We start from the raw sequence: 25,334 nt of genomic DNA, 5'->3' as shown, positions 1-25,334 counted from the left end.
TCGGAGCTCTTTCAGAACTTCCGGATCGTGACCACCCTTTGTGCAGGTCCTTCAGTACCTTGGCCTGGTGCACCTGCAGTAACGCCATAGCGTGTAAGGCGGAAGCAGCTTCTCCACAAGCCGTATAAGCACCGCTGGTCAGACCAGACGAATGCCTACAGGCCCGGGAGGGGAGCGACGGGTTTCCACGCCAGGAGGAGGCGGTCTTAGGACACAACTGTATCGCTACCAACCGCTCCACCGGGGGGATCGCCGTATTCCCCCTCGCTGCACCACCATCGAGGGTGGTGAGGGAGGAGGAACCAACAGGCCGGTTTCTGGCAGTAAAAGGTGCCGTCCACGACCTGGTGAGCTCCTCATGCAGGTTTCCACTCGAGCCCTACCCTCTCGGTGGTCCGGGAAAGCATAGCCGATGTCTCTGGATCCGATTTAGGCATTGCCACCATCCCGGAGGGCGGCAGCGCAGCCGAATCTTCCTCTCCAGAGAGCTCTCCCTCTGATGCAGTGATCGACATCCGGTCGTCGGGAGGAGCACCGCAGGATACCGCTGGTACGCTCTTTGAAGAGGGCCCAGTGCGTTCCTTTGGCCGCTCGACTGGATCAGAAGCGCTAGAGGAGTGGTGGGCCCCCAAGGGTTGATTCCCTGAGGGGTTTGCCACCACTGTAACCCTCAAACCACCCGTGCTACTTCCGGAAGTAGACCTCGCCTGGCAGCCGCCAGGACAAGCACTAGATCGCGGCAGAGACAACGGAGCTCCGCCCCCCTGGAGGTAACGAAGCCTGGTCTGCAGCTCCGAGATGGTCATCCGTGCTGAGGCGCACAGGGGAGATGGCTGCTTTCAGCACGACAGGGGGAGTGCAGCCTGAAGTGCGCAACCCACTCGACACAGGAACGACCACCGCTGAAGCGCCGTCCGCCAAAACAGAATGCTTCCAAAAGCGCGTTGAACTCATAGTTCACTGAAGACACTGGATGGAGCAGAACGATGTTGTCGCTCGGCTCCGAAGTGAAAAGCTAATATGCATTGCACCTGCTGGCTTTTTATGCTCACGCTGTGATCAGCGGCAGCTGGATGCAATCATTGCATGCCAATGTGCATTGGTTCGATTAGTTACACTCGAAGTAGATTGGTCTCTCGAAGCGAGATCCCAATTCGTCAGACACCGACGTGACGTCGAGAGTGACCGACTGAAAGGGAACGAGAAACTGTGCCCTCTAGCAGTCACTATGGGGAGCCTCACTAATGGCACGACCACAGTATAAAAGGCCGCCAATAGAACACGTCATCCGCTTCTTCATCTGAAACTTGCGTCCAAGGCATGGCAAGAAAAGAGGATGTAGTGTCTCGTTACATGCGCAACATAAGACGTTCCCTTTCGAGGGAACTCAAACTGCATCCTCTAGCGGTCGCTGTGGGGAACGAATTATCCACGCTGCTGTGCTGAAGGGAGTGCATGCCAAGCACCAAGGCGAGCACTAAGTACCAACTCTACTATAGCCACGAGAGTTGCCCCTCGGACACCTCGGCAGCTGTCAGTGACGATATCGCCTTTGGCCAAAGGCCTGAGCTACATGCCCAAAATAATTTACCTGTTATGGGTTAGGCAAAGAAAGCTTGGTCCCAGGGCAGAGCTCAAAGGCTTAGAATCAGATAAAATTTAGATTTTTTTTTTAAGGGGATATGGCCAGGCTTCTAGATACGATATCACCAGACCCTGGCCTGTCACCTAGGGGCACTCAAATCTGTCAACCCTTAATCCTGTCTGCCAGAGGCAGAGTCTCAGAAACTGACGAATGTAAGGGAATTAGACACCTCCACTGTGTCTGATATATATCCAGATCAGTCAAGCTGACAGGCACTTATACTCCAGCAGCCCAGTCAGATGGGAAATATTGTTATAGTATCACTAAGGATACATATCTAGAGATGGACCCAACGGGGTCTGACCTACTCAGAGAAAGCGCACAGGATACTCAGCGTGTGCACTCACCATACATATGAATTTTAGGAAGCAGTCAGTGCTATTATAGATGCCATGAAGAGGCCTAGCGACCTGGTATGACTGACACTTATCCTGTGAGCAGTGTGCTCATAGACGACCCTTCAGTATGAGGGGAGCATTGCCAAGCTCAACCATATGAGCAGCCTAACAGGGAGATGAAAATGGCCTGACAACCTGATATGCTGCCTAAGGAGCTCTGGGAGAGGAGCTTTTGGGCCCTCAATTCAAGAGGAGAACTCACAAGCTCTGCATGGGAGCGGCAGGCTCACAGATAACCCTCCCTCAGTGAGAGGAGCACTGGTAATTGTAAAGTCAACACACCAAGGAGGCAAAAGGAAGCCCTAGAAACCTTGTATGACTGTGCACGAAGCCTTAGGAGCGGAGCCCTTGACTCTCAGACCAAAACGAGCACTCACATCTCACTCTGGGAGCAGCAGGCTCATAGGTAACCCTCTGCAGTGAGGGGAGCACTGCCAAGCTCGACCATGAGGGCAGCGTTATTATACAGAGCCCTAAGAGCAGAGTGCTTGATTGTCAAATCAAGAGGTGAACTCACATGCTTAAACTGGGAGCAGCAGGCTCATAGCCCTTTGTATTGAGGGTAGCACTGCCAAATTCAACCAGAAAGGGTAGTCTAACAGGGCGGCAGAAAGAAGGCCTGTCGACCTGATATAACTGCACACAGGGCTCCTTCACACTCTTAAACTCATACATCAGTATAGGGAGATTGAGGGTCACATACAGCTAGGCCTAAAGGAGCCTACTGAAGAAGTTTGTGGGAGCGGTGCTATAGCATCACCCTTATTTTCAAGGGGAGCAATGCTAGCTCAACCACAAAAACTGAATGGGACCAAAAGCCATTCATACATCTGATTAGAGCTCCTCAGAGTGAGTACTCAATAATAGAACTTCAGAAGGAAGGGAGTACATCACACTCATACCTCAGGGAAAACAGTGCACTCAAAACCATTCCTAAAAGGGGAGGGACTGATTCAACCATAAGGGCAGTGTGACAGGGAGGCCACAGATGGCCTGACAGCCTATCAAAACTGCAGAGCGGAATTCAGAGAACAGAGTTACTAAAAACTCAAGCTCAGTGCATGTGCAGAATGGTCATGGGGTAGCTTAAGTCTGCAGGGCAAGACATGAAATAGCTCACTTCCTGAGCGTTTTTCTTTCTGAGCCAAAACATTCAGCAAGGCTGTCAGGGAGCAGGACATGGAACATTCCTCAACCACCGTCGTGCTCAACCTTACTGCACCCAACAGGCCTTGACTGCAGCTATGTCTTCTGTCTTCACTCTTCACCTGGGAGAAAACTCTCCCAATCACCACAGAGTCAGAATAACATCTTTGGAGTTCATCATTCTTCAAACCCTGAAGAATGTGATTGTGATTCCAACACCACCGAACCTTCAAACCATCAGAATTTTTATCTGAGACATCCGGACGCTCGTTCAATGACCAAGGCAATGCAAGTATCATACATTCAACTAAACGAAACAGAGGTTTAGTATAAGCTGTAGACCCCATTGTAAAACAGCGCTGATGGTTTCACTCAGGTGGTAACTGACACTTTTCATAGCTTCATCCCGTTTCTCTAATGGTTTCATTCATCAAGTCTCATTTGCCCTTCCCCCCTGTATGAGTGATTGTGTTTGTTTGTTTGACTAGTTTTGTTTTAGTGTTTAGTTAATAAAACTTGTGCGCACAGATGTTGTTTCTTTGTGTGCACATCTTGTTTCTGATTCTGTCACTGCTTGTGGATAATGTCCCTTTTACGATCTGATCTAGCGACATGCTCTAATGCATTATTACTGTAAGACTGTGGCCACGAAAATATCCTTTCTTAGAGTTGAAATAAAATCACACTAAATGTTTGCTGGACGGACAGATTAGTTGATGGCAATTTAATTCTGCTACAGGTACTACTGGCAGCGGATATAAATAATTGTAATTAATCATAATTAATTGTAATTATTTATATACATTTCCCTTTTAAGCTAATTTGCTACATCGTAATGTAATAGAAAGAACAGCGTTCTTACCGGAATGCATGCTTCAAACAAAACAGTCCCTGAAGACTTGATGATGACGTGTTCTATCGGCGCCCTTTTATACTGTGGTCGCGTCAGTAGCGATGACATAGGCTGTCGCCGGGCAATGCTTTTGTCGTGTTTAGATGTTTGCTTCAGGCATTGGTCATGCTGAAAGTGTTCCCCATAGCGACTGCTAGAGGACGTAGTTCGAGTTCCCTCGGAAGGGAACTTTAAGCTGTCATGCACTGAATATTGTAGTGTGACTGAAGCTAAATGGACTTAACCTATGCGAAAGCATGGCACAGCATTAATCTGCAGTGCCTCATATGCGCCAATGGTTTGCCGGAGCCACGTGTGTCTGTAGACTAGAGCACGTTAATTCTCACTATTTATAGTCCCTAACCAGCTATGTAACTATGAGGAATGATTACCTCAAAATGTATGTTGGAATGCAGTTTTCCCTGTTGCTCGTGTGCCAGTGATTAGGTTGCCGACCCCGTCTTCAATCCCTGTATTTAATCTGACTGTAATATCAGTATCCTAGGGTCATTCAACAGTCTATATTGTTATCCCATGGTCATTAAAACTATGAAATAAAAAATTTGTATGTAGCATTTTAAATGAATACATTCCATGCACAGTTTCGACTGCAGCAGCGATGTTACTCAGTCAATATTGCCTATATTCGGCAATGTGCTATATCAAACAGGAATCATCTCACAGAGCGACATGAAGAATTACTGGAGGCTCTCAATTTTTTCACCAGTGGCTTTGTGGGAGTGGTTTTACATCACAAAATATCAGGGATCAACATTTATTGATTATAGGTGCAAAATGCCACACATCAATTTTTCAGCATTGCAGAGAGCAAAAATCATATTCATTACAGAGAGTTAAGATCAATCACCTGACAAGGTCTATGCACGTTAATTTGAATAGTTTGTTTTCCCTCACAGCATAAACAGATATGATGTTTTTGTACTATTGTAATGCAATTGAACTGTAAAATAAATGTAAATGAAAATTGTGACATTTCCTAAAACGTTACTGTAGGAAAATTATGATACATTTCTCTTCGTTTTTTTCATTTCCAGTTAAAACCTCAAGCTTTAATATTGGCGGAAAACTTTTTATGCAAAAACAGGTTTATATGTTTTACTGTAAATTAAGTGAAATACTGCAATCATCTGTCCAAAAAAATGTTAGAAATTATGTAAATGTTAAAAATAATGCGTAACTGGTGCCAATTGCATTCCCAAAAGCATGTTAAACTCACAGCACATGCGAAGATGGGGTTTGCTGTATTCCCTGTAAACTGATATGCACAAACTGGTCAAAGTGTGCGCTTCTCTTTAAAACATGCAGTGCTACAGGCTATTTAATGAAATCACTGCCTTTTGCTATTTAATGTAAATTAGAAAATGATATACTGATAATATACAAGGTCTCTAGAAAGAGGTTTGGATGAGGGATATTTACGTTCTCTGTGGTCGAGTGAGCAGTCCGGTGGTGGTGACTTTTTCCACTGGTTTTGCTGGTTTACAATGCAGTGGCGAAAGTGGTTTACTGATGAGCCTTTCTGCGGCTTTCAACAGTGAATTCAAAATTCAAAAATTTCAACAGTGCTGATCTCCTGGAGCGCCATAGGGTCTTAAAATCTGTAACACAGACGAGGCCTTAAAGTAGGTGCAGAAGGTCCTTAATCTGGAACAGGCAGAAGAATGTGCCTTTAAGTGAAGGCTTGCTTGCAGGACCTTGGCCTTGTTACAAATGTCTGTATGTCTTCTGCCACTCTGGGCTAGAGACTCAAGACCAGAGAGGTCAAAGCGCTTTTGTCTCTCTGGGACAAAGACTCGGGAACATAGTGTGTCTGTAAATGTGTTTTTCCTCACATTCTAGAGACTCAGAACGTGAGACAGCGCCACTGCAAGCATGTCATATTTGCCATACCTTTCACAGTTGGTGCTCATCTTTTTGCATCTTCAACATAAGATCGGTTTATAAGATTGGCAAATTGAGAGATCATGAGTTATAAGAAGCGATTAACTGCTGATTGTGGTCGGTATCCAAATGATCAGAGCACCCTTATAGTTTACGTCCATTTCCAAACGTAGTTCTGTCAGGACCACTATCGTCAGAATGATAGATACTTTGCATAAAGTTTGGTCTGGCGGTATGGTTCTGTTCTGGGCAAAAACCTCCCTGCCCATCCATGCAGCCTGTCATGAATGAGCAGGGAGAGCAGCAATAATAACCCCCCTAGGGTTAACAGAACAGAACAAGGCAGATATCATTAATGTACTTAATGATATTTAAGTGTAACACTTTATTCAAGATAAAGGAGTCTGATTAGCAAGGAATATCAGAAAGCCAAGTCCTGACTGTGGCGAAAGGAGGAGCTGGGGATGGAGGAGGGTAATTTGCTCCGGAGCAAGCTGAAAAGCTGCTGAATAATACTGAATAGAGCTTATATAGGAATGCCGTGATAGGTGTCGTATTCCTATAGGTAGATGTGATCAGCTGAGAATCAGCTGATGCAAGCTTGACTCACGTGACCTGCCAGAACTAACGCCAACGCTTAATTTATGAATGGATATGAATGGATCTCTGTGATCTCTCTTTGTTTCACCTATTGCTGCTGCATCCGGCGGTCCTAAGGAATTTTTATGGAGGTCACAGGCCAAAACCTTAGCAATCATTCTCTAGATGGGTGAAGGGCAGAAACTGCATGGACTAATAAGTCCTTCCTGGGCTTGGTTCTAAAGCTCTAGGTCGGAGGTGTCTGGTTGTTGTTTCTTTATTGGATAACATTGGACATTTGTTTGTTTTAGTCCACCTTCATGTAATTAATTAATGAAGTATATATAGTCAGTTGGACTGCACGTATCAGAGTGAACAACAGCACTGTGTTAATTTACATGTGTGCATATTTTAATTAATGTGTTTTCAGAGAGGCTTGGTTCACAGTACATGCTGCCTCTTACAAACTTTGTACATCTCTGCAATGCTGTGAGAGGACAGAAGACAGACGTTTTTACCAATATTCCACCAATATAAAAGCTGGAGGATTTGACATTTTAGAAATATCAATATAAATCAGATTAGAAAAAAAAAAGGATTAGATATTTTATCGGTTTGCTTGCAGGTCATGTGACCATTAAGTGTCTTCGGAGAACTGTGAACATGCAAAAGTGTTGTTAAATTGTTTAAATATTAACCTAAAACCTCAAGGGGTACAAAAAAAAAGTTTGTCAACCTCTGGATTACTGAAATGACTATTAGTTGAAGCTCTACTTTTCATTCGTTGATATATTTCTTTCTCTCAGGTTCTGGAGAAACAGCTAAAGGAAGTGAATGAAATCATCAGGAAAGATGAGCGAGTGTCTTCTAATCCAGTGATGAAGTTGGCATTTGGCAAACCAGAGCTTTTCCTGCGCTCTTTGCCCCAGAACTCCCTTATCCATAATTCATCCATCTGGAGCTGCAGGAGGAAGGTCTCGGTGTTGAGTCTGGCCCACATTGTGGAACAGAACAATGGTCGGGACACTTCACCTATACTCTGGAGGTTCCTTCAAAGGGTAAGATATTAGTGGCGGGTTTATCTGAAGTTATTTCACTATAATAAAGCAGCATTGGGAAAAATAAAGGTAAACAGGTGTAGAGGAATCTAAGAACAATAGCAGAAAAGTGACTTTGTAATCCTAATTTATGTCCAAAAGAAAGTTTCCTAAAGAGTGTACAGATTAAACAAGTTAAACTGAATATACAGTTGAATAAACAACTTAAGAGAGCATTTTTCTGTGAATATAATCTTGAGTCAAGTCATCTTTTGAGAGAATAATAGTCATTTTTAAGAGTTTTTTTGTTTGTAGTTTATTTACATCATAGTGCACAGTAATCAAAATATAAATAATGCCATAGCTGCTTTGTTCTCCCTTACTCCTATAAAAGTGTAAATGATCATAAATTCTTCTCATTTTATCATGCTGATGCATCTTTGCTGCCATGGTAACCAGTTGCCTGTGTTACATTTGGAGTTATCTGCAGTTCAGGGGAGGGTTTTTTATATGGCTCATGGTTTGCTTGTTGTGGATTGTTTGTTAAATGTAACAAATAATTGTGTAACTGATCTAACCATTACACTGTTCATTTCAGGAAGCAGAGTTACGGCTAGTGAAGTTCCTTCCTGACATCTTGGTTCTCCAGAAGGATTTGGTAAAGAAGTTCCAGAACGTGACAGACTTAACCTTCAAAACCATAGGAGAATTTCTGGATGGCCATAAAGAAGGTACTGGACAATTGGTCATAGAGAATGAAGAAATCATTTGCCATGGCTAAATGTTGTCTTGGTGGAGGGGTGGACAGCTCTGGCCCTCTAGATTCGGTTTTCTGCAGAGTTCACTCCAGCCCTAATCAAACACACATGAACAAAATAATCAAGGTCAAAATCAGGAGTTTGATCAGGCTGGAGATTGATCTCTGCAAGAAAGTGAATCTAAATGGGCAGCCTTGTCCAGCCCTATCTTAGGGTCAGTATGAGGATGTTCATGATTGATTGATGATACATTAATTGTTGTTAATAATTTTTTGGCAAGCTTGTTTGTGGTTAATTTACCCATTTTAGTGCAATCCTGCAAGCATATGGCATTTCTCTATAAATAATGATTATTTTCACTGTAAACCCAGTAATAGTGTCATATTTTCAACCAACAGCTTCACTAGCTTGGTATAAAAAGTGCATAAACATCTTCTTGTCAACATGGAACCAACTCAGGGTATCTCTGGCCACCACAGGTAAACCAACCCCCTACATACTAACCCTGTTTTAGACCACTGTTAAATCATTTCTTCGGCAGATGAGCAATGTTTATTGTTTTCTGTTGATTAATTAATATTTTTCTGTTAGGAGAGATAAAGCTGCCGGCTGAATACACTCAGAAGGATCTGAGTCTGGACGCTGACCTGCAGGTGCTGCTGCCACAGAGACATGGTCTGGGCCTGTGCTCCACTGCCCTTGTCAGCTACCTCATCGCCCTTCATAATGACCTTGTGTACACCATGGAAAAACACACCGGAGAGGAGTCTGGGTAAGGAGTTCAAATGTCTTATGTCATTTGTTGTGTTTTATATAGGAATCATTGCTCATTTAGGGCTATTGTGTTGAGCAAAGCCTTAAACCTAACAGTGTGTTCTCACCAAACGCAAATTTAATTATTCGCGCGAGTAGATTACATACAAAGTCAATGCAAAGACGCGAATAGAGGTGAATTCGATATATTCGCCTCAATCGCGTCTTTCGCGCAAGTTCAAAAATTTCAACTAGAGCAGAAAATTCACCTGAAGCGTTCTCGCGCAAGCCAATCAGCAAAGAGCTTATAGGCACGTCTGGTTGAATCAGACAATAGAAGAGAGCATTATTGCAGCCATCTGTTATTATATAGGTCTGGAGCATAGAAAACAATTAAAATCAGTTGTAGTGGTAGTTGTATTTTATTAGCATGGCTACAGAGATGCTGCTATCAATAATAAAAATAATAGTAATATCAGTGTATATATACAGTAGTAAAATCTAACACACACATTAATACAGGATCCTAACGTTATTCATCCTCCTCTGGATGGTGCTGTGAACCCAGACACGTCGGCGTTTGGCTTTCCATTGTATTTGGGACTTTTTGACAACAGGTACAAAACAGCGATTGTAGTTATCTCCACCATGGTTGATCGCGCTGTTTTTATTCGCACGAGTGACACGAAAAACATCCCGCGAGTAATCTAGAGCGAGTGACGCGATGCGCATATTCGCTTTGCGTCTGGTGTGAACACACCATAAGTATGAATCATTATGGCATGACTCACAGTGACACAGTGGATATGAGAGATATCAAATCATGTGGCTTGTTGATAGAATGTCCAGTTATACAAGATGAGAAAAAAAACACCCATAGAGTTACATTTAAAAAGGATTCTGAGTCATTTGTAAATGACTTAGTAGAGGGTTCCTTCAATTTGAGCCAGAAAACAACCATCCAGAATACCTTGGTAATTACACATCGACACACTAATAACTCACACTGAACCATTGTCCTGTCAGAGCTGTGACCTGGTGGTTAAAGCTAGCAACTTTTCTGCCATATTTCCCTGTTAACCTTATTTTTCGAGTGGTGGACAAAGTACACAAATCAAGTAATTGAGTAAAAGTACAGATACCCTAATAAAATATTACTCCAGTAAAAGTATTAAGGACTCCCTTTCTATTTTACTTGGGTAAAGGTACAAAAGTACTTGATATTTTAATATACTTAAGTATTAAAAGTAAAAAGTAGTGATTGATTACTGCTTGTAAATAGGCAACAGCTCAGTCTGATATCGTTATTAATTATTATGAATTGTCAAGCAGCCAGCACTAGTCAATATGGAGGATTATGCTGCAACTTCATATGTATTGAAGGAGAAGATTTTTATTACCAAAACTTGCCATACACTGATAACTGCTACTGATAATTTCTGGTAAGTCAAGTGTGCAAACAAGTAAAAATAACAAAATATAGCATATAGTACATAGAGTTGAGAAAAACTAAATATTTTTCCTAAAATTATGTTAAATATAAATATACAATATAAAAAAGAAGTCATGTTGGGCTCAATGTGTTAGTATTTTAAGATCAATGCTATGCAAACATACTAGTTCCATTTCTGTATGTCACTTCAACGGATGTTGTGATGGCATATGGAGATTCCCTTGGGATCCTAATCACCTCAGTGAGTAAGAGAAAGAGCCAATGAACATTGGCAAGTGGATTTTGCATGCCAAGCCACTCCCCCGTGCTTACGGGTATGTAAGATAGTGGCTGCAACCACTCATTCAGATTTTCGTTAAGAAAAAAATTAAGTGCTGCAAGTTCCCCCTGGGCACGCTGGCTAAAAGAGCGAACTTTCCTAAAAGATCAGGCACAGTAGTGCAGCATCTTTTTACAGATGTCTGTTTATCTGTGTATCTCCGGGTGCGGTAGTTTCCTGGACCCTCATGATGGCCATTATCACTGATTTTCATGTAACTGATTTGTTAAATCAAATGAAAAATTGTGTGTTTGATTGGTCCAGACGCTACAATAGGCTTAGACCACATTGGATCAGTGCTTATGGGGGGTTATGCGTTCATTGCGAGCGCATTCCTCTGACCGAGTTGTGGTTGCGGCGCTCCTATCTTAGGAGTACCCCCTTAGATGTTACCCGTGCTCGCCCCTCTGCATAGCAGAAGGAGGCGTCGTTTAGCACTCAGGGAAGTCTGAGGGTTACAGTGGGAGTTAATTCGTTGGGCCAGTCCCCACAGACCTCCCACTCCTTATCAACTCATGTTCTGGTCAAACTTCCGAGTGATATCGCTGGTCCATCCTGAGGTGAGCCCAGCATGTCATTAGGGGCTCCCCCCGAGGACCAGACGTCTATCACAGCATAAGAGGGTGGGCTGTCGTCTGATTCCGATGAGCTGCCTTCCTCGGGAGCGGTACCTCAGCCGGAATGAACATTCCTCCAGTGGAGCTTGTGCCCGCAGAACTCTGCCACCTGACCATAGCTGGTCACAAATCCTGTCCAAGGCATGTAAGTTCTCATCAGCCCTGGCTGCCAAGGCCAGGGTATTATTAGGGTATCTGGCCCGTAAGTCTTCTCATAAGATGCGGAAGCAGCCCTGAGATGGCAACCCAGAGTTGAGGGGAGCTGCTCTTCAGGAGGCGAACAATATCAAGCAATATCTCTGCCTCTGATGGAAGGCTGAGTGTCTCGCAAAAGAGTGAATTCCATTCCGCCCAACCACTCACAAAAAAGCAGTTTCCTCTCCCTTTGGATCATCTGTGTCAGAGCCTGACAGTGAGCGACGCTCGGTTTCCTCACTCTCAGACTCGACGTTCTCCTCCGGCAACCAAGAGGGCGTGCTTCAAAGACGCAACGTCTTCTCAAGCGATGACCAATCCAGAATTTGCGAGTCTTGAACAGTTTCTTGCACAGGTTCCCGTTCAAGATGTTGATGCAGAAACGCATTCTCAAGTACATTCGTCTGCAGGATTGGTTTGCAGCCATCGGCCTGAAGGACGCATACTTTCACATCTTGATATTATCTCAACATAGACCGTTTCTTTGGTTTGCGTTCAAGGGTCAGGCGTACCAGTACAAGGTCCTCCCCTTTGGGCTGTCCCTGTCTCCCCGTGTCTTTACCAAAGTCACGGAGGGTGCCCTTGCCCCATTACGGGAAGTGGGCATCAGGATCCTCAGCTATCTCGACAACTGGCTGATCCTAGCACAGTCTCGAGAGCAGTTATGCAGTCCTGGGACCAGGTGCTCCAGCACCTCTCCCAATTGACCTATCGGTAAGCCCCGCCCCCCCTTAGTTACTGTTGCGAACTCGGACAAACAAACTGAGTTGCTAACTGTCTTACAATGACAGCTGTCAGTGTGAAAACCTTGGCCCTATATCTTTTTGATTGATTGGACTGTTTCTTTGTTATGGACTCTGATTGATGGTATGGAAATCTGTGCCTTTATAGGACTCGTGGACTGATATTAGCACTTGCCTTTTGGACTCAGTTTACTTATTTACCTTTCAATGTGCTGTTCATTGTGCTGTGGGGTTGAAAAAAGTTTGCTTGAAGTTTATATGTCTAGTAATACATGCATTGATCATTGAGAGTCTTATGTTTTGCACATGCTTTATTGAATTGATGGTTGGTAAGCTGTTTAAAACAAGATTACCCAAAAAAGAATTATTTGGTAACAATAAGACTTAAAGTAAGATTAGTTAAATTTGTTACACACTTCCGGTGGCTTCACTGCCTGTCGGCAGTTTAGAACGTAATGAGCAATCCAGTCATTATATATAGATCAGTGGCCTGAACTCATTCAGGGGGAAAAACTGCAGTTCCACTGAAATTATTTCAGAGTCTCATGGGGCATATGGCATCTTCAGCCATGGTCACCCCACTCGAATTGCTTCATATGAAACCGCTTCAGCATTGGCAATGCGATGGTCATGGCACTGCGGCTCATACCGGGTGACCATCACGCAGCAATGTACCTTCAGCCCTTGGTCGGATTTTGCCTTTGTATGGGCCGGTGTGCCCTTAGAACAAGTGTCCAGGCATGTTGTTGCCACTACAGATGCTTCCAATATGGGCTGGGGGGCTGTATGCAATGGGCATGCAGCCTTGGGGTCCTGGACAGAACCTTGCCTGCATTGGCACATCAATTTCCTGGAGTTGCTGGCGGTGCTTCTAGCCCTCCACCAGTTTCGCCAAGGTGGAGTACGCTCCCGTAGCATGTCTCAGATCGCCTGCCATCTCCTCCATTGGAGTCAGACATGACTCAAATCGCTGCAGGCCGTCCACATCCCAGGAGATCTCAATCGTGCAGTCAATGTGCTTTTACGACAGCCCACGCTCCTTGGAAAATAGAGACTCCATCCCCAGACGGTCCAGCTAGACCCAGATAGACCTTTCCGCTTCCCACGAATCCTGCCAGTTGTTTTACTCCCTGACCTAGGTACTGGTACACAGCTGGCCATGGGTTCTGCGCAAATATGCATTTCTCACAGTGAGCCTGCTTGCACAGACACAAATTCAGTGTACAAATTCAGGGAGGACAAGGAACAGGTTTTGTTGATTGTACCGTACTGGCCCACTCTGACCTGGTTTGCAGATCTAATGCTCCTCGCAATAGCTCTTCCTTGGCAAATTCCCCTGAGGAAGGACCTCCTTTCTTAGGGACGGGGCACCATATGGTACCCATATCCTGGATGGGACGTCGAGGACTTCAGTGGCCTTCCTCCATCCGTCGTCGCTACTATCACCCAAGCTAGAGCCCCCTCTATGAGGCAGGCCTACACTCTGAGGTTGATTCTGTTCACTGAGTGGTGTTTTTCTCCTAGAAAAGACCCCCAAAGACGCCAAATCGGCATTGGGCTTTCCTTCCTGCAAGAAGTCTTGGAGCAGAGGCCGTCCCTCACTGGACTGCAGAGGACCCCTTTGTGTCACTCGAGTCAGTCAAGCTGAAGATCCTGTATCTTAAGACAGCTCTCCTAACCATGCTAACTTCCATTAAGAGGGTGGACCTGCAAGTGTTTTTGGTCAATGGAACGGGTCTAGAAAAATTTCGACTGTCACATTATCCTGAGGCCCCCCGGCCTGGGTATGTGCCCAAGGTTCCCACCACTCCCTTTCGGGACCAGGTGGTGAACTTGCCAGCAATGACACCAGAGGAGGCAGACCCAGCTTTAGTATTGCTGTGTCCCTCCCGTGGTCTGTGCATTTATGTGGACCGCACCCAGTGCTTCAGAATCTCCGAGCAGCTCTTTGTCTGCTTTGGAGGACAGCAGAAGGGGGAGGCTGTCTCCAAGCAGAGGTTGGCTCACTGGATAGTGGACGCCATCGCCTTGGCGTACCAATCGCAAGGTGAGCCGTGTCCCTTCTCGCTTGCTATGCCATTCCCCCTCACCAGGGGATGCAAGTGACTTTTTAGCTCTCCAGTAAGTTCTTCTGGCATCTTCTCAGCAGTCAGACTTGGTGGAGGACTCAGACGCTAGCCCCAGCACTTGTGTTAGCATACCTGGGCCCGGTCAGCCCCTGTGACTCAATGGTGCTCTCTGCCGGTAGGGAACAGTAAGATGGCGGATCGAACACTTCCGCTGGTAAAGACTGTCCAGTCGCTGCAGCTGTAGCAGTCCATCCCTAGAATAGGTAAGACCTACCTCAGACATTCTTTCATGGAAACACTGTTCTGTAGGAACAGTCCCTATGGGTATTACCACATTATCTCCCTTAGGGCAGGATGTCGTCTCTGTAGCGACCTTCTTTAAGGCTCATTCCCCAATGTAATGTAATTGGAAGCTATTTTTGAAAAGAGAGAGAGAACACATAGATACTCTCAAAGCAACAGGAATGGCAGTTTCTACCTTCCTACTGGTGTAGCTTGTCCATTCAATCCCTAGTAAGGTACAAAAAGATTATATGCTCCCAGTAGGACATTGGGCAGGTTATGATGTAGTGGTAACATTTGTATGACACGCAGGTCCTGTCAACAATATGCATCACCAAATTGTCATAACTAGTTCAGTGCTGTGGCCCTTTCCATAGGGATCCTTTATGTCATCACGACATACATTGAAGTGACTGACAGAAAGGGAATGACTAGGTTATGTATGTAACCCTCGTTTCCTGATGGAGGGAACGGAGACGTATGTCCCATTATCACAACACTGGTCCACGCACTGAATGCCGGGACGCTTCTTGGCTACTCAGCGTAAACCTGAATGAGTAGTTGCAGCCACCTTCTTATATACCTGTAGGGACAGGGGAGTGGCTTGCCATGCAAAATTCACTCGCCATTCAAGTTCAAGACATTGATGCTTGCATATAGAACAGCCACAGGCTCAGCACCCGCCTACTTCTACTCACTGTTATGAATCTACATCCCCTCCAGAAGTCTGAGATCCGCTAGTGAGCGACACCTTGTGGTACCATCACAGAGAGGCACAAAATCACTTTCCAGAACATTTTTGTTCACCGTTCCTGGCCGGTGGAATGATCTTCCCACCCCTATCCGGAATGCTAAATCCCTGACAATTTTCAAGCAACAGCTGAAAACTCATCTCTTTTGACACTACTTGAATGAATCCTAAATGTAAAAAAAAAAAAAAGATGAATCGCTTTGATGTATTCCCCAATTGTAAGTCACTTTGGATAAAAGCGTCTGCAAAATTAATAAATGTAAATGCAAAGTGTCATTTGTTAACATTAGTTAATGTATTAACTAGCATGAACGAACAATGAACAATACATTTATTATTTTTTTGTTAATGTTAATAAAAATACAATTGTTCATTGTTTGTTTATGGTAGTTCATAGAGCAAAATTAATATTAACTAAGATTAATAAATGCTGTAGAAGTATTGCTCATTCTTAGTTCATGTTAACTAATGTAGATAACTATTGTTAACTGGTGAACTTTCTTGTAAAATTTTACCATTACAATTTTACAAGAAAAATTAAAGTACAGATACTTGAAAAATTAACTTTAGTACAGTAACAACAGTACTTAGTTAGTGTTCACCTCTGTATTTTTCTATATCTTATTTTTCTCTGTCCTGTTTCCGTCAGTTACACGGTAAGCCCAGCTGCCCTGACGGAGATGCATGTGATCCATTATGAGTATGAGCGGGATCTGCTTCCACTGATACTGTCCAACTGCCAGTACAGCATGGAGTGCGGACAGGAAACACTGATGGAGTACGACCTGCCCAGTATTCAGCAACAGATCTTCACCCGCTTTCTACAGGGCAAACCTCTCATAACCCTTAATGTATGTCACAGCACCACAAGGGTTGAAAATGCATGTTCAGAGTTAAAACAGATGTTTTTAGGAGTTCTTAAAGGATTATAGAATACTTTTTTAAGGGTAGTTGAGAAATAGGCCGTAAAAATGCCACAAAAAAAACATTTTTTTTGTAAAAAACATTTTTTTGCAAAAGAAATGCATACATTTATGTAGTGTGAAGTCTGATCTTTGAGGAAATATAAAGGGTCACTAACTTCGTCAATTCTTTCACTGCTTTTTTTTTTTTTTTTTACATTTTTACTGAACTGAACCATAAATTTGTCCTATGGTGTGACATAGCAAAAATTAAACAAACAAAAAAACTCTTAATAATACATAAATAGCAAGAGAGAGATTTATCTTCATTGTTAGACACTTATTTTCGTATAGTGCTATTTATTTCATATGAAATTATAATTAATATAATTTTTTCCCCATGACTTGTTGGACAATTTCAAAACTTTGACAACAAGACAAACTTTCCTGTCATTTGTTCAAAACTGCTGAAAATTATACCATTTTAAGTTGAGTGATATTTGTATGTCCCCTATTGCAATACTCAACAGTTTTTTTAAAAAGATATTTTGAAGTAAAAACAAATCTGTGATTCTTTTATGTGTGTCACACCATTAGACATTACGTCACACTGAAGGACAGAAATGGTAGTTATTAAAATTTCTATTTCATTTTGAACATGTCAAAGGAGAAAGAAAGTTTAATTTTGATACAAACAATATCAACGTATTTTAAACAAAACAAAAAATAGTTTTCATCAACAAAAGTCAGTCTCTTAGTCAATCAGTTTGTTACTGAAACTCTTCTAGCCCCCTGCTGCATGTGTGGCAGAGCTAAACATGATTGATATTCAAACTATATTCATTAAGATGTGAATGAATTTTCTTTTAAACTATATGGCTACTCTTTTTAAGGCATCATTTTGATTCTTTTTACTTTCTGCATCGTTCTCTTAGGATCTCCTCCTTTCTGCGTGGATCCCTGTTAATTGTCTGTCTATATTTCCATTTCCTCTCTCTTCCACTAATTTCTCTGCCTCAATTCTTTCTGTCTCAAAAACAAAGTATCACATTTTATACTTATTTTCATGACACTTTATAACAGTACAAGTTTTCTGTAAAAACATCCGAAAATAGTTTAATTAATGTAATTATTGCATTTAAAATTATTTAAAAAAAAAAGGAGTTAAACAAATTTTATTTAATTATTTGAAATGCTTCTTAAAGAGACCTTGTCCTCTGGTGAGACATCTTTGTCCTGTGGTGTGACAGTACAGGCGTCACACCGCAGGACGTTTTCTGTCACACCACAGTACGTTTCAGCCTTTTTCTGTCAGTTAATTACTTTGCTATTCCTAGCTAACCTGTCATTAGGTGGTAAGCAAGACACATTTGCATAATTTTCCATGATTATGTAGTTTAACATGCAGTTTTTAATTAAAATTATAATTTAGGGGTGTCACACCAAAGGACAACAAAACGTAACACTTTTGTAGTGGTTCCAAAAAAGTTAAATATTTGAACAATTCTGAGACGAAAATTGACCTTGTGCACATGTCATGGGCTTCACAGGGGGCTTCAGTAACATAATCATGAATGAGGTCCTTCAACTAATTAAAGTTTTCTCTGGAATTGGCCGATTTAAAATCAGGATATGGTGTCAGACCAGAGGACATGATTTTCAGAGACAAAATGTATCAATTTCCTATGCGTTCAGAAATATATGGATGAAAAAAACATTGTCATTTACTAAAATAGACACTTGTACAATTATAAAAGTTGTAATTTATTGAACCATGCTTGAGACAGTCACACTATAGGACAATTCTGAGATTTGGCTCCAAAATAAAAATCAAAAATCAAATAACACTGCAGCTTTTATAACAACAGGTCCATGTAGGACAAAGAAATGTTTAACCATTTACTGCATTTTAAGTAACGACAATATTAATTTATATGCATTTTTATCAGTGAAAATGCCATGTCACGTCAACAACCCTTATTTATTTATATTTATTTGTGTAGGGTATTCCGACAGTGGTGAACAGACAGGACAGAATTTATGAGATCATATTAATGGATGTGAAAGGCAAAGTGCCACAAGTAAGTTGCATTATTTGTGTTAGCATAATTCATGTTTAATCATTAAGTTAATATGCAACATAAAAAATTTATATTTGATTAAATCAATGTTTACAATGCATAGATATATTTGTATAATATCACAAGCCATATTGTGATTTTTGCTTTCAAAGGAGCCGCTGCGGGCTCTTATACAGCACAACCTCGTGAAGGAGCTGCAGTCCTACAATGATGTGTGTGAGGCACTGTCTACAGTCGAGCTGGCCCTGGGTTTCCTCGCCATGACCGGGGGAGAGCCACGGGTGCAGCTGGGCACTTATTTAGAGGAGGTGCTACAGATGACTGACAACATGGCCCCACATGTCTTCAAGGTTGGTCATGAACACACACTTTCTTCATGATTTGTCTGTGCCGAGCATGCCATCCTCACTGGTATTAAGTCAAGTCTTTTCATATAGCGCTTTATACAATACAGATGAAGCAGAATTGAGATGTTTAGTGAATGAGTGCTAATTGTGTGTGCAGGCATTAAGCAGGTGCAGCCTGAAACACTGTGTGGCGCTGTGGCAGCTTCTCAGCTCTCTGAAATCAGAGACGCTGCTGCGTCTGAATGGGGTGAGACACTCAACACAGTTAACACAGTATTCTGCTTTGTGCTTTAGTGAGTTTGTATGTGACTGTTCATCTGCTCTTCAGGACCCATTTAAGGACATCAGTGAAGAGTACAAACATCCTCTGCAGGAGGAGCACAAGACAAGGCTCACTAGTTTTTTGACTAAGCCCAGCGCTGGTGCCGTCCTGTTGGAGATTCATGAAATTCTGCTTTTAGTTCTGAAGAACCCAAAAGACACGCACACTTTCAGGCCTGACTCGGGGTAAGCAACATTGCTGTTTTGCATGCAACATTGGTCATTAATGTGATTCATTCAGAACAAGTGAGGTATTTCTATTTCGGATCTGCCCACGTCTGTCAAGTGTTCTAAAAAAGCTCGTTAAGGGTAGCTCGCAAAAGTTACTGGTTTTAACAAGTCTGACAAATCCGTCACTAAATATATTCCATGAATTCATCAGTGGTTCCTGAATCAGCATCTGACTCACTCGGTGAACTGCAGGTTATTGTCTTTTCAGCAAAGCCTGGTTTGGAATGAAGCCATTTTTGTGTACTCAAGGCTCATGAAATGTTACTTAACATGATTTCTGACTGGTTATGTGGAACCGATCCTCCTCTGAGCCCCACTGTATTTACATGTAGCCTACCAGCCTGCCTTTGTACTGCATCTGTAGCAGCACGTTTGTGATAAGCCACTATCCAAGTAGGGGCGAACAATTGACGCGCGGGTCCGTTGCATAGCTTTTCATCCTTTATTTTTGCAAAATCACAATCCATAAAATCAACAGTTGCACCGTAGCTTCATCGATAAACATTAGCACACAAACACACTTTCTGAAAATTGTCTCCACTTCCCCTTACTGCCCCACATACTTCCTTACCTGCCCTAAATGCGTGATTGCAATGATATGATGAGTCTCCATTCACAAATTCATAACATTCAAAGCAAATACTCAAATAAACACAAATGCTAATCAAACAAAATGATTAAATCAGTCCAAAATATGAAAATAGACAAAGAAATGGCTCCAACAGCCTCAGAGCATATGTTGAACATATGGAAATGTATCATAACTGATTGATTTCTGTCTGTCCTCCAGTCTGAAAGAAACTGTTGTGTCCTACATGAAGCGTAAAGACCTGGACGTTCCTCCTGAGGTGGACGAGTTCTTCCCTGAAGACATTCTGCTCTCGCAGTGCATCGAAATGTGGAAGTTCTCTGCTCTTCTCAGACGAGAAAGAAAGTTAGATGCTGGATAAAGTGCTTCCGTTTTCTTACCCAAACACGCTTAGTAGACAAAACTTAGTTTTGATTTACAAATGATATACACATTTACAACAATTGCTCAGTACAAAATCTTGTCTGTTTTTGCATATTGAAGAATTCACTTACTCCATTTATATACAGCACTGTATGCTGTAATATTATAGTTGTGATCTGTCAAAGTACCTCTCTAGGATAGTTAGCAAGCATAGTACAACTTGTTACAAAGTATATAAAGTTGCTGACAATTGTTCAACCATTCTTTTTTTTTAATGTGTTTACTTCATACTCTAAATACATATAAACTCATTTAAGTCCCGACTCGAGGACCGATTACAACACTCTCGCTCCACCACTTCACTTTCTTGCTGTCTATTCCTGCCTTTCTGTCCTAATAGATTAAAGGCACACACACAAAAAAAAAGAATAGAATAAAAGGAATGTCAAATATATACCATATATATCATAATCCCAGACCTTAACACACATCTTAAAATAATGTTTTTGATTAGTAAGAATGTCATTGCATTACGTAGTGTAGATTAAAAGGTGTTCAATACAAATAATTTTTCAGGGGTTTTATCTTTCATTTTACAACTATTAGATAGGATTTCTATCTGTAATCAGTTTTTCTATGGATCAACTATATGCTGGAACAGTACTGCACGCAAAATATTTCTTTCCTGTGACTTAAATTGATTTGAATAAAGATTCTAAATGTTTACCTTCACTTTAAAGCTGGCGTGTTGTGTAGTTTGTGAATGGCAGATGTGACCAATTCTTTCAGCTTAAAGGCAGAAGGTCACTCCCATGTGGCCATATACAATATAGCTCACAAGTATGAGGAGATGTATGAAAAACAAAAATATTTAAGATGGGAAATGTATTTTCTCACCCCCTTTGAAGCTTTAAACTAAATTTATTTCCAGGTTTATTGGGAATACATTTAGATTTATATACCGTATACACTACCAGTCAAAAGTTTTTGAACAGCAAGATTTTTTATGTTTTTATAGAATTCTCTTCTGCTCCAAAATACAGACGCAGTAATATTGTGAAATATTTTCCTATTTAAAATAACTGTCTTCTATGTGAACATCTGTTAAACTGTAATTTATTTCTGTGATCAAAGCTGTATTTTCAGCATCATTACTCCAGTCTTCAGTGTCACATGATCTTCAGAAATCATTCTAATATGCTGATTTGCTGCTGAAGAAACATTTCTGATTATTATTATTATTATCATCGATATTTAAAACAGTTGAGTACATTTTTTTCAGGATTCTTTGATGAATAGAAAGATCCAAAGATCATCATTTATCTGAAATAAAACGCTTTTGCAACATTATACACTATTCCATTCAAAAGCTTGGAGTCAGTATGTATATATATATATATATATATAAAATTATTATAGAAATTGATACTTTAAAGGGGTCATATGATGCTGCTAAAAAGAACATTATTGAGACTTTAGTCTTTGCAACTTTACAGATCTTCTTTATGCACCAAGAGCTTGTAACACTACAAAGCGAAAGGAAAAATTGAAATCGCATCATATGACCCCTTTAAATTGAAAAATTCTACTCAGCTGATTTCAACATAATAATAATAATAAATATTTTTGAGCAGCACTATTACTAATGTAAAAGTCTGGATTTGTGAGCATCAGACTGACTACATAAGTGCCTTTTTGCAAGATATGTATTTAGATTTGAGTTTTTATTTCCATTTGGCCTCCCTCTTCAACATTCCTTGTCACAGCCAACACAGTTAATAAACACAAATCGAGCTCCCTGTGGTAGGGCTGGACAATAATTCAATATCAATATGTATCGCGATATAATTTTTTTCAATAACGGTGATATGATTTTTAAACACATTTCCGATATTTCGATATACATTACCAGTGTTTCCCATACATTGATTTATTTGTGGCGTTTGATTTCGTTGAATAAACATGAGCACTGCACGTTTCAAAATCAAAACACGTCGCGGGTGTTTTATATGAATGTATCTCTGACGGGAACCGACTGTCTTCAGAAAAGTTTCGATGGCATTTTCATTTTCTCTGATATGAAGTAGAAACATAGAAACAAATGCAACATTCATGTTTTGTCCCGCTCCCGCCCGCATAAAAGTAATCTATATAGATTTTTTTCAGTACATCGAAGAAATTTACATGAAATGGTTCTGTAACATCTCCTAAGATCCACAACATCCCAGCATAAACGTATAGGTACATCGGGCAGCAGAGGCGGTACATCGGGCAGCAGAGGCGGTACATCGGGCAGCAGAGGAGGTACATCGGGCAGCAGAGGCGGTACATCGGGCAGCAGAGGAGGTACATCGGGCAGCAGGCGGTACTTCAGGCAGAAGAGGCTGGGTGATAGAGTGTGCATCAGTAGAGCAGCACTGAAGTACATCCGTGACCTATGAACAGACAAACAACAGCTGGTACAGTCAGAATGCAACAATCAGTTCCTGTGTAAAAAAAAAAAGTTGTATTTTGAAAATAATGTATTTTGATCTGAGGAGCCAATTAAATTATGGCACATTTATTGCACCCTTACTTTAAGATTTAATCCCTGTTGTACATAACACTGCCAGACATGTTCATTAATGCCCCGCAAACATGTACAATCCGGCCAATTATTGCCTCTGGTCTGTTGTCTTTTTCATCCTTCATACTCTTCACCAGGCGCAGAGGAAGTGGGCCATCCAGAATGTGGTACCGGTTCTTCAAGGCACCTATCACTCTCTCTGCAGAGAACACGTATATCTGTTATTAAACCTCCATTGTTACTTTATATACAATAAAACTACAACAAGCAACATAATACCTAATGTCTGATTTCTTAAGCATTCATTAAATGGAGAACCGACTACTGACTTAATAATACTTACCAATGTGAATTCTGATGTTAGACGTGACCCGAGAATTTGCCACATCTTGTGCTGACAACTGTTTTTGCCCCCGTGTGAAAAATGGCGTTATAAGTTGTGCACCCAGAACGGCAAAGTCATCCTTTAGAGTGAATCCTCTGTCAGCAAGAATCTGAAATGACAAAATAAAACTAAGATAAGGACACTACACAAACATATTCCTTTTGAAACAAATGGGAATAGAGCAACATGGGGACAACTTGACTTGAAATGCTTTCAGTAAAAATAGGCAGTTAAACTTAACATTTATAGTAAATGTCCTATGAAAAGATCTTAACAGTGTACAGTACATAACACATCTCAAGTTAAACTCTGACCTGATCTCCAGCTTGGTGGTATCTCGAGGATAGGAAATCGGGAGTTCCTCACAATCTGAATATCTGATGCTCTCCCGCCCCAGCCTTTGGAGAGGTATGTAATTGCGCCAGATGGGTGACATGCAATGAAGTATTTTACTGTAGTCCAGTTCTTGTATCTGGAGTAAGTGACTGCTCTGTGAGGAGCTATTGACATGCTATGTGCATATATCTTTCTTCATTGAAAGACCAACAATGTAGTTTGTGCAATAAGTGGCCATGAAATATCTTAATGTTACAGGAAAAAAACACAGTTTTAATGAAATATAACTGATAACAAGAAAAATTGCCCACCTAGTTTTCAGCTTCTTCGAATGATCAATTCTTATCTCGAAACAGTCGATAATCGAAGTAATCCTTGGGTACTGTACCAGCACTTCAGCTGGTACCGTACTCCGAATGCATTCCCTTTCTGGCCAGGCAATTAAGAAGGATATTTTGGCATACATGAGGTCCAGCCATCGGGTAAATATGTCACTAAACGTGCTGGGTGCAATATTTAATATGCTACACAATAAATCATTAGTAGGGTTCTGCCGAAGTTTAACCAGAGTAATGAACAGCTGGTCTTCACTTGAAAGCTTGCACAGGAACCTTGGCTTGACAAACTGCACCAGATACTGATGCAGAATGTCAAAACCTGACCATGACAAGCCTGTCATGACTCTGCATTTGCTGTCATCTCCTTTCACGCTGCCTGATGAAAACTTGACTTGCTTCAATTGGAGGGGAGACTGTGGTTTCTGAAGGGGACATGGGGACCTGTAGATCGTATGGACTCTCCGGAGGCAGGACTGGGGTTTCCAGAGGGGGCACGGGGACATCTGGCTCATCTGTACTCTCTGGAGGGGGCGTTTGTCGCTGATAACTAAACCGATGCCTCTCTCGATTTTTGAGATGATCCAGTCTTTTTAATCTTCTTGTAGTCGGAGCTCGTCTCTCGGGGAACAACAATGGAACATAGGCCGGGTGAGCCTGTTCTTCATTTTTTAAACCTGCAGCAAGACCACCAAAGCAGTGCATTTTAACTGAAAGGAACTGTGCAGCTAAAATTCCTTTTAGTTGTTGTTAAAGATGATGCTAGTAAAGACCTTTGTTCAGATCCTTACGAAAATTAACCATGGTTTTATTGTAGTAAAAGTAACTATAGTTTCCTTTCAGTCAGTCACGTTCGACGTTACGTCAGTCGTGACTGACGAATTGGGATCTCGCCTGAGAGCCCAATCACCTTCGAGTGTTAACTAAACAAGCCAATGACAGTTGGAGTGCGTGTTTCGCCACGCGCACCCCGCCCCGCAGCGCAGGTATAAAAGGAGAGCGCGTGCAAACGCACATCAGCTTTTCGCTTCAGAGCCGAGCCTTCTACAAGACGAATCTCCGCGAGTGTTTGGAAACAGCTGGCGTTGGTGTCACGGCGTGTCAGCGGGGGTTGCCATCCAGGCTGCTAGAAACCTCGGCGGGCTGCAGCTTCCATTCTGCGGTCTCGCCGCGACCTCCCCTGGGCGCGTCAGCGCTCTAAAAGAGTAATTTCCTTCAAAAAAGAGCAATTTCTAAAAGAGCTTCACGAGCAACGGGCGTCTTTTTAAAGATGGCTTCCCGCTCGTGCGTTTCTGGATGTGGTCGCTTCCTGGCTTCATCTGATGGTCATGATCGCTGT

The 25,334-nt window shown here is 42.0% G+C and overlaps 2 protein-coding genes across 2 annotated transcripts in view; both read left to right on the top strand.

The window, feature by feature from the left end:
- LOC107680181 (E3 ubiquitin-protein ligase rnf213-alpha-like) overlaps positions 1-20,783 on the top strand; it is a 100,144-nt gene extending 79,361 nt beyond the window's left edge. The window contains exons 57-66 of the mRNA XM_016475966.1: positions 7,369-7,620; positions 8,198-8,330; positions 8,756-8,836; positions 8,949-9,129; positions 16,189-16,390; positions 18,445-18,522; positions 18,675-18,872; positions 19,027-19,116; positions 19,198-19,376; positions 20,212-20,783. Coding sequence (XP_016331452.1) covers positions 7,369-7,620; positions 8,198-8,330; positions 8,756-8,836; positions 8,949-9,129; positions 16,189-16,390; positions 18,445-18,522; positions 18,675-18,872; positions 19,027-19,116; positions 19,198-19,376; positions 20,212-20,371 — 1,554 coding nt within the window. The 3' untranslated portion in view covers positions 20,372-20,783. The remainder of the gene's footprint in view (positions 1-7,368; positions 7,621-8,197; positions 8,331-8,755; positions 8,837-8,948; positions 9,130-16,188; positions 16,391-18,444; positions 18,523-18,674; positions 18,873-19,026; positions 19,117-19,197; positions 19,377-20,211) is intronic.
- Positions 1-25,334, top strand: part of LOC107680187 (gastrula zinc finger protein XlCGF57.1-like) — a 964,523-nt gene that overhangs the window by 96,579 nt on the left and 842,610 nt on the right. The window lies entirely within an intron of this gene.

Source organism: Sinocyclocheilus anshuiensis, unplaced genomic scaffold (genome assembly GCF_001515605.1).
Source record: "Sinocyclocheilus anshuiensis isolate Anshui unplaced genomic scaffold, SAMN03320099.WGS_v1.1 scaffold492, whole genome shotgun sequence".
Lineage (NCBI taxonomy): Eukaryota > Metazoa > Chordata > Actinopteri > Cypriniformes > Cyprinidae > Sinocyclocheilus > Sinocyclocheilus anshuiensis.
This window is presented reverse-complemented; position numbering and strand designations above follow the sequence as displayed.